At 39.6% G+C, this 11,858-nt stretch overlaps 1 protein-coding gene across 5 annotated transcripts in view; it reads left to right on the top strand.

Annotated features, from left to right (window-relative positions):
- Positions 1 to 1,275, top strand: part of ACOX3 (acyl-CoA oxidase 3, pristanoyl) — a 38,068-nt gene extending 36,793 nt beyond the window's left edge. For all 5 annotated transcript variants that reach the window (XM_052780579.1, XM_052780576.1, XM_052780580.1 and 2 more), the window contains one exon: positions 2 to 1,275. In XM_052780579.1, coding sequence (XP_052636539.1) covers positions 2 to 121 — 120 coding nt within the window. In that variant the 3' untranslated portion in view covers positions 122 to 1,275. The remainder of the gene's footprint in view (position 1) is intronic.
- The last annotated feature ends 10,583 nt before the right edge of the window (positions 1,276 to 11,858 follow it).

Raw genomic sequence — 11,858 nt, 5'->3', positions numbered from 1 at the left:
GTTATATAAAAATATGTGGGCAGAGATCCTTCAAGGCAGCAAAGCTCTGAACAGACCTTCATGGTGGGCAGAATTTTGTATTAATAAACCTGTTATAGGCAGGCTGAGGTCAAGATTGTAAACCAAACAACTTGTAAGAGGCTGGATGGGCCTGAGATGGATACCGTATTTCAAACATCAGGAGGAAATGAGACCATATGTCAAACACTGAAAATGAAAGAGATTTTCATAGAGAAGTTCCAAGTTTTAAAATAACTTTGAAATCAAGTCCAACTTGGTCTCAGGGATTGTTAACATAATAATGACAGGAGCAAGAGCAACACATCTGCACACTATTCATATTTACTCAATTAAATAAAAAAAAAATGAAGATTCATCATGATCACAGCTTTGCAAAGTTTCTATGAAAGAAATGTTCCAGTCTCTTGACTTTACTGTCATATTACAGAAGTTAAATAATTAAAAAACATTTCCCACCAGGGATTATGAATAAGCTGAACAAAAGCAAAATAAAAGAGAATTTGAAGAAAAAAAGAAAAAAGACATCAAGAACACCAACAGTGATAAACCTGTATTAAGGGATGGGAATCATTTCCGACAGCCCCTTTGAAGTCTGTGAAGCTACTCTGATTTACTTCATATGCCTCTGTGTTAAACTACTTGATTGCTCTTTCAGTGCAGGAGAGGATTAGGATTTTAGATAATTTGTCTTTAAATTGTGTATAACTCTGTAGATAAAATTAATTGAAAACAACTTGTTTATACATCTTTTTTAAATAAATGTATGGTAATGCAAACTTGTAAGTCTTATATACGTTCTTGGTTATAACGTTTTCATTACTGCAAAACCAGTATACATTGACACGCATAGAAACTACATCTATGTTTTAGGTCAGAATATATTCAAATTATTATAAATACGGTCTTACAAGAATATACAACAGTGGTAGGCATTATTGAACATATTAGGATATTTCTCCTTCAGCTATATTAACTATCAAATATTTTTATTCACAAATGGAAAAGACACCAACAGAGCTTGAAAATTCAGAATATTTTATGTTTTAAATATGCTGTGAAAAACAAATTCATTTTTTCCTTTATTGTATCTATGAACTGAAGTACTATTAAAACCTAATTCCTGTTTCCCTTACTGTTGTGAGCAATTCTATCAAGCCAAAGAGATTATTTTTGTAAGTTAAAAATTTGAGTATTATTTATGGCTAATCAGGGATGGATTATGGTTTGGGCTATTAAATAAATGCGATTTCAATACTTGAGTGTTGAATTCTACTTGAGCAGAATCAGATCCTTGTCCTTGGGGGGTTTCATGTTTTCATCTGTTGTTGCAGTGTCAATATATGAAAGTTTTCAAGTCTTTACAGACTGCCACAATGTTACCAAGTGGTTCTGTAGAGGCTCTTTGATTCCATCTAAATCTGGCAGAGCTCGGGAAACATTTCATGGCTGGAGAATGTATTGAAAGGCCAGTGTTAAAAAGATTTCTCAGAGTACCTCAAGGTACATTTATTTACTAAACAGATGTTTTATTGAAGTTTCTGTTTGTATTTTTAAGAGCAGTTTATCAGAGAATCTGAGGACTCCCAAGTGCGTCATAATGAAAGTACAATTTAGGACAGGCCAGAAAGAAGCTTTATTAACTATGATCATAGTGAGAGAACATTTGGAGAGCGTCGCCCCTTCTGCTTCCCTGTTCTCAGCCAACTGATTGCAGAGACCCAACCACATATCCGTTTCAGAAAAAAGGAGGAAAGAGGTGAGGAAAAGCAATCATTTCAATGTTGACAAAGCCAAGTATCCATCCCTGGAGGCATGGACTCCTTAGGTAGCTTGCTAACTGCCAAAATTCTGAGGCATCAAACAGTAAATAACAATATGAAGAGATGGCTCTTGGTGGAGCCAGTGTTAGTGGCACACCCCATGTGATCTTAGCGCAGAAGTGGGAAGTTGGAAACAATCACAGACTGTTTTTTAGTCAAAAGGAATGTTCTTTTAGGAAAGATAACTTCTTAGCCAGACCTCTTGATCTTAAACATTAATAATTTTACCACCACAAGTTCAAGGTCAATTAAAGATGATCACCCTCAACACACTTCAGTAAAAAAAAAAAAATAAACCCAAAACAAGAAAACAAACAAAAACACCCAAATGCTGAAACTGTTGTTTATAGTCCCATTGGGGAAAAAAACCCCAGTATAAATTATTTATTTTTTTTGAACTGTTTTGCCTCTTTAATAATGCCCAATAGGTGCCATCATCCCATGGAAAAAGAACAGATCAATACAGCTAAATACCTATCATTAGATATTATGAACTCATGGGGTCTCATGATTATCTTCATCTATTTTCTGTAGCAATCCAGCAAGTGCCTCCTGCTTGCATTTGTGCAGACCTGAAGAAGTAGGCAGAGCACATTATGCCCAATATTCAGTGTGAACACCAGGATCTCTGACACTGAAAAAGGCAAACGGGGAAGAGATGCCCTGCTACATAAAATGCAGACAAGTAGCATTGATCTGTCACTCCACATTCTGTACTATCAGTTGATCAGCAGCATTATTTCACTGTCTTAACACGTGCAATTTCACCATCACCTCTGAGCTCTTCGTAAGTGATAGGGTCTTTTCCTGCCTCCTTCCTCACAGCTGGGAAACAGCTGTATATAAATCTTGCATATAGACTATAAGTCTATTTATGAGGCCTTTGTAGCCCAGAAGAAAGAAACAAGTGTTTATTTGGCATGTAACTTAAGCCACCTTCATCCAAAAAACCCCCCCTGAGCAATCAGCTGTGTCACAGTAGAACAGAACTGAAGATGCAGCGAGCCCCAAAGATACCCACCAAACACATGATAGGATAAACAGACACCTCTGTAGAAATATATCCCTAAGCGTTCCTGCTAATCTTATTTATTATGACTATTTAGTCAACATCCAAACTCCCTGATAAAAGCTGAGCCCCTCTGTGCTGATAAGGACTGTACAAACTGGCAGGAAAGTGTGCTGTTTGTTCTGAAAAGCTGCTAACTTTGACTAGAGCGAGCACTGTAGAGAGTGCATCAGCAAGAACATGATTATGGGCAGGCAAAATGGGATACTCTGTAAAATGTCACGATTATGGACACTAATATGAACTGTCACACAGCTTGCACTAAGGTTAGAGCTTCATGAGATCCTTGGATACCCACACAGTTAACAGCAGGATTTACGAGACCTGCACACCAAAGCTGAAATAATAAGTAAAAGCAGAGCAGGGGTACCATGAGGCCTTGGGGATTGACTCTTTCTAACACTACACATCTCCGTACCCCCAGCCGTGGGGGGGTGGTGGCTGCTCGCCAAGACTGTTCGCAAGCTCAGTGCAGGCGTTCAGCAGCTGTTGGGCTTCATATGCTGCCAGCAAAGGCTCTCTCCGTTGACTCTCACACCCAGCGCAAAGCCGTGGCTCAGCAAAGGCAGGCTCATTCTATGGGCCAGAGCCACTCTGCACTCAATATTATCAAAACTCTAGTATTTTCTGTATGAATATCTGGATAGCCATTCCTTAATCAGTTATGACTATGAATTTCTGGCCTGTATGTTAAGCCAGACCTGTGTAATCAAATGACCAAAATACAATACCCTTTTCCTCTGAAGTCAACAATAAGCCAAAGGTTCTAGAGGTCTTCCACATCCAGCTTGTCAGAGCAGCAGAAATTGTGTGAACTTGCAGAGCTGCAGCATGGAGGGAGAAAGATGTCATGAAATTTGGCATCCAATTATCTACCAAATCACAGGGCAATAATTCAACAACTACCACAAGATGTCATTATTATATGCAGTTTGTTCCTCTTTATAGGACATTAAATAAGAGAGGCCTCTGGCAGAGCAGAAAAGTCATTTCCCTCCTGGTTCAGATGCCAAATAAAGTTGGATGCGTCATTTTAACTTGGTTGGGGAGCTGGGTCAAAGGCTGTCAAATAGCTTCAGTCCAAAACAATTTGGCCATGGGAATCTGTCCTTTGAAGCTGCCACATGAAGGCAGCTAAATCTGTCACCAGAAAGTTGAAGCCAAGTAGGCCTGAAAGAGCCCTAACCTACTGCTTCCCCTGTGCCCATGATGGCTTGTCTCCTGGATAGTGGCATTTTCTTTCTTTCTGTCTTGGTCAAACCATCAACCTGCCAAGGGTATTTCAAACTCGTTTCCTCTGTGATGTGATATTTCTGCTGATGTGACTCAGTTAAAGCAAAAAATCTCTTTTCTATCAGAACAAAACCAAATTGTTCTTGTGCATTAGGACACTGAATGCACACACCTCCCTTGCTGATGAGGCAAGATAAATACATGAATATTTCACATTACCTTTTATAGGAGCGATGGTGTCAGGAGAAAGGCTTAGGGAGCCAGATGGAAGCCCTACCATCTTTACAGCTGCAGTTCTGTGGATACGGGTTTCCCAGCAGTACTTGTTTTCTGCGGAGATAAGTAGACTCATACGCTGCCATTTCTGTCTGAAAGCCTCTTTCCCACTGTAATAAATGATTTATCATGCATCCTGCAGGGTAGCAAGTTTCTCCTCTGTTTGCCTTTATGCATGTATTTTCTTTACTGACTTAATGTGTTTTCAAACCTGAGTGGTGATTTAATACCAGCACATGCTATCAGCCTGACCGGTCTCTCTCTCAGATGCAACCATATGGACATCACAGAGGCCTGTGTTTCCTCTTGTAGCACTGTACCTCCACGGGCCTTAGCAATGTTTTGTTATTCCCAGTTCTCATTAGCCTGAGATCAGAGTAAGGTTCCAGATCATTTTAGCTCGGTTCACTGGCCTAAGGAGCACCATAAGCAAAGGGGAGCTCGCTGCGTGAGACATCCATGTGATAGTATAATCTGAGACAGACAGATCCAGCCAAGGGAAGGTCAGATGTGATCACAGCAGGCTGCCCACAACACTGTCAGTGGGAACAGAAGCGGAAAGCTTCGCTCTTCTCCAAGCAAGTCAAGTCTCAGGTTTATCAAATACAAGCAGAATATTTCACATCCTTTCCTTTCAGAGGCAGAAAGAGAGGTGAATGCAGCTTTTGCTGAGAGCAAAATTTCTTTCCCAAATTTTTGCAGTCTGGTTGCATTTGTTCAGCATTCCCACAGCATGACTCTCTCTTGAATAAATGCAGTTTCCATCACGATTTTCTTCACCGTGTTTGTCAAAGAATAGACCAGCAAGTGTGTGGCTAGAACAATTCCCAGTGGATTTCCTGAAGCAAATTTACACACTTTTTTTCATTTTTATTTGGGAACTATGGTCAACTGAGATTTGCAGAAGACTCCAAAGGCCCAGTGTCAGGGTGAATAGCCCCCTTCACCTGCCCGTGTTCTTCCATCCTCCTGCAGAGTGCCCTCCCCAACTCATTTCACCAGCTTGTCATCTTCTCCCTACTCATAGCTTTGCCAAAAACTCATTTTTGCCGAATCATAAAATATCCATTGTTATTCCTCTTTTTATGCAAAGAATATTTTTAAATTCTTTGATAGAGAATATGCCTCAATTCATAATGACAATTTCATTTAGAAGGGCAATTGCTTGCTATGTATGTGCCACGGAGAGATAACTGGGAGTTGGAAAACAGCCCGTGGAAGGACCAACATAGTTTGGTCAGACCTGGGACTGTGATAGAGATATGCCTTATGCTTTCAACAGGTGATCTGTGGGCCAGGACACCTTCTAAAGCATCCAGAGAAAAGCAACTCTCCTGCCAGTATGCCATACAGCATATACTGCTAGATATGGCCCTAACACCTCCATGAAGTCTTTTGGGGCAGCCAGTACATAAGCAATGGACAACTATTGCCTGAGAACAAAACCTCTTTTAACAGTGTAATACGTTATTTTTGTAAAATGTGAGAATCAAAACAAGAATCTATAGACAGACATAATTGCCTATAGCAAAAATATGAGCTGTGATGATAAAATTGTTTATAATGCGGCAAAATAAATACTCAACAAGTAGTTCTGCACTGTATTTACGTACTTTTGTCACCAGGATGTGACGAAATACTTTCCAGTCCCTCAGTAACCCAGGAGGATGTTAAGCAACACGTGCTATGGTGAACGCTTTAAAATCAGCAGACACATATAACTGGCAAGATGATTGTGAAGGTTTGACTAGGAAGAGCTGACTGGCCTATTCATACTCCTTTCTGTTATATGTTAGAGTATCAAAGAAATTCCACCAGAATAGAGTTTGCTGGATATTATAGCAAAATTTTAGAAGGACGGAGAATTGGTGAACATGATTCTATCATCACAAGCAAAATAATGGAAAATCTGAAGGAGGGTTCAACTAATAAAGTAATTAGCATATAGTAATACAATAAGTAGCAATCAGAAATTTTATAGAAAATAGACTTTGTCAGACAAACCTGATTTCATTCTTGGAGGAGTTCCCAGGTATTCTCAAACTCAAATATGTCACAAAATTGTGTGATACACAATGTACACATTTACCTCTAAGACACCATAGTGAGTGTTACATGACACTGTGAGTAAAAAATAAGCATTCGATCTATCAGTAAAACATGCTTTAATGGGATTAGGAACTTCCTGACTGACAAGATCTCGGAAAGCTGTCAGTGGAGAAATCATTGTGTGTGCTTTAGGGATGTTGTTAAGGATAATCCTAGAAATGCCACTGCTTATTATTTTCCTTGGCAAGCTTGAAGTTATATTAAAATGTGCAGAATCAGTGGACTGGTAAATAAAGGTGAAAACAGACTTGACATACAGCATAGTCTGAAATGCTTAATAAGTTTAAACCAGCCTGGTTTTGCTGACCCAAGTATGCAACAGCTTCTTCAAAAATACAGGGATAAAGAGAGATTTTGTCATTCTAGGTCAGACAGAGCTGAGACAAGGTGAATGCTTTCATCTCCGCACTGGCTGATTGCTCTCATCAACAACTGACCTGCATTGATGTATTTGGGAGAGAATGATGTGGTGTACAATTTTTTTAAAAGGTTACAGGAGTGTCACAGGAGGAGTAAGAAAACGTGTGATCCTTACAACCTTGACATGATCACAGAATGGTTTCTTTTCCGGCCCTACTTGTGAAAAAGCCACATCCAAGGTTAGACCCATAAAAAGGCAGGCCTGCCTGGAAAATGGAAACTGTGTTGTGGAGGGTGAAAATTTCTACAATTCTGTCTCTGTGCTCTCAGAAACTGGGTGCCAGACTACAGCTTCCTCAGGGCACAAACCAGCAAAGGATCCAAAACAGAGCAACAGTATTGACTTCAAAGCTGGAAAAAAAGTGTGGTAAAACAGGAAACTGGACAAATTCAATGTTCAGCATGTCAAAGAGGAGCTTAAAATACGATGCGATTACAGTATTATCGGCTTGTCCAAAGGTGGAAGAAAAAAGTCGAATGTCAAAACAAATCTAATTTGTGTCCAATCACTAGGGAGAGATTTAAGGAAATGGTTTACTTTGAAGAAAAGTGTGTGCATGTACACACATTATTTGGGATGACTAAACAATGGTCTATGGTTTTGTTAAATGCTGTACCAAGATCCTTTAAATCTCCTTTTCAGAACAGCTGGTGCCATTTGAACTGCCCTCCAAAAAAGTACTTCTTTGAGTGTCATTAAATAATGATTTTTTTTTTAAGCCCACACAAACACTTGGCTTCTTCCATCTAGTTTATCAATGATGAATATTTGCGAAGTCCAGAACGGAGCACTGGCTGTGTTTCACTGGTGTGATGGAGAAGCCAGGAAAAACATATCTCCTGGGGAGTATTCCCAGTTGTAAATTTATTTTTGACACATATAGGGTGGAATTGGGTTTCTGTGCTTGTTTTGATCTCTTTACAAATTCTTATTAAAAGAATGTCTTCCAGCTCCACAGAAACTGCATATCCTGTTCCAGTCCTAAAGCTGTGGATAAGTCCCACAGCTAGAAGCGTGGGGCAGTGGGAGCACAATTTTCACAAACTGTTTCTGTAGAAAAACTACCTTTCTCACCTGAGGAAGGGTACCACCATCCACCATCCGATCTTTGACAAGATCATAAAAAGGAAGAAACACACAAGTGCCTAAGACACTGAGCAACCGGCAGCCCCGTTCTTCACTCAACACACGAATATTCATGCGGCTGAGCTATGCTCTACGGCAGATGAAAACCATATAATTTTTTTTCACAGCGGTCAGTTGCGCTGAGCGTTGTTCATCCAAGGCACAGCCCATCGGCACGGATCCAGCCAGAGCCACTCTTTGGTCTCACTGGTGCGCTCTGTTCCAGGGTGGCCCCACCAGAGTCACCAGGTACTTTGGGGGTGGTGCAGCGCTGCCCTGCTGGACTCGACTTGGGAGGGAGACATCCACTCTTAGCCTGCGTAGTCCATCGTGGTTATAGCGAGAGCGTGCGTTCAGGGAATTTCCCTCTATGTTTTTGGCTCACTTTTTGTTTTGGATTTCATTTGGGGTTTTTTGATGGGGAGGGTGAATGAAAGACAATTTTACCTTTCTATCTACCAGGTTGTCTGTTTTGACAAGCAAGGAAATAGGCACAGCATTACTTAGCCATGTTACGGTCTCTCCTCCTCAGTGACAGTTTTTCTGGTGTCTCCTCATTATACTTCAGCTGTGAGGCCAGTTCCACAGCAAAAGTTGGAGCATTTGCAGTTTTATTTCTGTTGCCAGGCTCCCTTTTCATTGTGGGAGGATTCCATGTGCAACCAGAGGATGATTTTCCTCTGTGTTAAGAAATTGTCCTGGCACTAAACTGTTTGAGTCATCTTTCTGTTTGCTTGACTTCTCCCATAATAATATTATCCAAAACTTGATTCACCAGCTAATCTCACAAAACAGGATTTTAGATGTTTAAAGACAAAAAAAATCTTTTCTTGTTTTTTTCATTTTGACCTAAGAAAGCTCAGAGTTGAAAGAGTCATGCTGTATTTTGCTTCAGTTGAGGCTAGTGAGCAAAGACTTCTACAGAAAGATACATTCCTTAGATGTTCAATTATTTGCAACATGATTGATTATGGTTTGTCTTATTTGGAAGCAACATGGTAGCATCATCATTAGTAGTGAGGTGTGTCTTACCACTTCTCGGAACCATCATGTTAGCTCTGAATAACCAGAATAATTCTCTCATATGTATTAAAATTCCCATTCAGGGATGCAACAGTAGTTCAAGAAAAACAATTAAAAGGTCCCATACAGACTCATTCATAGATGTTCCTGCATCATAAGAGTTGAGGTGACTCAAGATGTCATCCGGTCAAATGCTGTTCTTCAAGAAATGATTAACTATATCTGTGTTAGTCCTTAAATCTGACATTTTCTTGAATATAGATTCAATGTTAAATTGTAATTAACGTACTGGAACAGGCAGGCATGGCTGTTATTCTAGAAATCTAGTATTTTTTCATCATGTTTTTGTAGATTCTTGGTAGAGAGAGGAGGAGGGCTTACTGTAATGCATGAGAGGTGAAATCACAGACCAGGATCCCACCACCCTAAGCGCTGTACAAAGCTCTCACAAATATATCTCCAAAACCTTGCAATTCAAATAGAAGACAAGAAATAATGTACTATGAACAAATTAATATGTCAGTACTGGATAGCACTATGTGCAGCAATCTCAATGTTCCAGTTGCCATTTTTAGCCAAATTTTTTATAAACATGGTGTCAGGGGAGCTTAAGGGTGAGATGTAAAAGAATCAAATGGAAAACTTACCTGGAAATCTTCTGAGAGCTTCTTAATTTGGAAAGGAAGCTTATGAGAAAATAGGTAGCCAGCGCTTGGCATCAAGGATGGCATCATGGAGGCTGGAATAAATATCCTATCAGTGAATGAAAGATTTCAAAATTAGGATTAGGCTATGATGAGTCTTGGGAGTAAAGACCAAGAACTTACACTTAATCTAATATAGAAGACAGTGGAAAGACACAGAAAGCAAGGGACAGTGCCAAGGTCCTGTGCTAAGAGAAAGTACAAATAATCTCTTGTATTTGGCATGGAAATGATAAGGACAGAGGTGCATTTGCCAAGGACAGAGAAAAGGAAATAATGGGTACATACTTTTATGAGTAAGTTTTACTGTATGAGAGAGAGGGAAGTCAATAGTTTTTGCAGAAAACTCGAAGGAGTTTTAAAATTTAGAGATAGCTTGGACATAAGGACCAGACTGACTGACAGTAAGTTTTCATCCACAGTGGAAGTCTCTCCTTAAACCGCTACTTTAAGTAATTACATCTGTTGCAATTTTTGTTCAGTTATTTTTTGCCTCCATATGTATCTAGGCAACACCTGGAATAATATTATTCTCTAACAACTTCTAAAATCCAGTGGTTCATTACAACATGTTGCAAAATTTTCATTTTAAAGATACAGATTTCATACACACACACACAGAAGCACAGACACATACTTATTTACAAAACTCAATCCATGCATGTATGTACAAATAAACAAAATAATATGTGTGCAAAAATAAAAAATTTTTAAGCAGGCTTAGTCAAATAGTTTTCCTTCTAGTTGTTACTTCTTTTCATCAGAATTCAGCCAGAAATTAATGTGTAAAGCTAGGGATGTATGTATAGTTTTTTAACTTGGAGTCTTAACACTACCGCAGTAATCAACTCCTTATGAAAGCATTATGAATGGCAAAGAGATAATAAGGAACTATTTGTGATATGGCATATTAATTAGAATTATAATGAAAGTTAATAGGATCATTATCTCAAGGGTTACACTGTAAAATGCGGGAGAGGGAATTCTCTTATTACATTCAAGAACTGCAGCAGAACTGTAAGCATATTTTACATTTTAAGTTTATGAAAAAAATTTGGATAATCTCATTTGTTTAATGAAGTTGCAGTTATATTTTTGAGTAATAAAGTCACGTAGGGGAATTACTATTACTTTACCAAATGCATCCTACAGAAGATATTATCATTTTAATTACCTCAAGATGTTTAGAGCTATATCCTTTTAATTAAAAATCAGAGGACCTAATAGCAGTGGTATGCCTAAATAGCCCAGGGAAATCGTTTGTTGATTTGTGGTTGCTATGAGAATATTCAGAACTATAGATTGTATGTGGATTAACATACAGCTATGTAAACCACAAATGCTTTGAAAAGCTTGAAGGTTCAATGCAAACTACATTTCGATGCATACACCCTCTCTAATTACTTAAGCAATGTGTTTTAAATGATTACATTGTACTATTTCCACACTTCAAAAGCAAACTCTGTCTAAAGCCCTTCCTTATGAATTTCCATACACAGTGCACCTATACAAACTCTGCCATGTCTCATGCAGGTTACAGGGCATGTGTATGGCAGAGCAAGCCAGTCAACGTTTAAGCCACACAAAAAAACCCCCACCACTGAGTAGTCTATAGTAAGCAGCGGCCCCTGAGCCAAAGGTTTTCAGCTTATGGAGGGACCAGGGACTTTAAGAAGAAGCGAGCAGCCCCCCGGGCGTAGGAACCTGCCTGCCCAGCACCAGGGGTGTGCACTGGCCCACCCTGCGCGCGTGGGAACCCGGGGCCAGAAGACCCAGGACAACAGCTCTGTAAAAGCAGTACTTTGTTATCCTCTAGCTGAGCCGTAGGGTACGGACAGGCCACATTCGCGCGTCATCTGCTGGTCTAACAGTCCGGGAAATGTCTTGTTTCTTTGTCCTCAAACTTCATGAAGTATGTGAGTGATGGGGTGTAAAACTGGTTAAATCTGGCAAAGATCACAGGTATGGGTTAAATCTGAGCAGCAACGGTGTGCATTTTGGAAAGGTCACAAGGGGAACCCTAAGAAGACAAGCTGTGGTTTTCCTCCTAGCAGCAA

This window comes from Harpia harpyja, chromosome 2 (assembly GCF_026419915.1).
Source record: "Harpia harpyja isolate bHarHar1 chromosome 2, bHarHar1 primary haplotype, whole genome shotgun sequence".
NCBI lineage: Eukaryota > Metazoa > Chordata > Aves > Accipitriformes > Accipitridae > Harpia > Harpia harpyja.
Note: the sequence above shows the minus strand (reverse complement) of the source record. Positions and strands in the feature narration are given on the sequence as shown.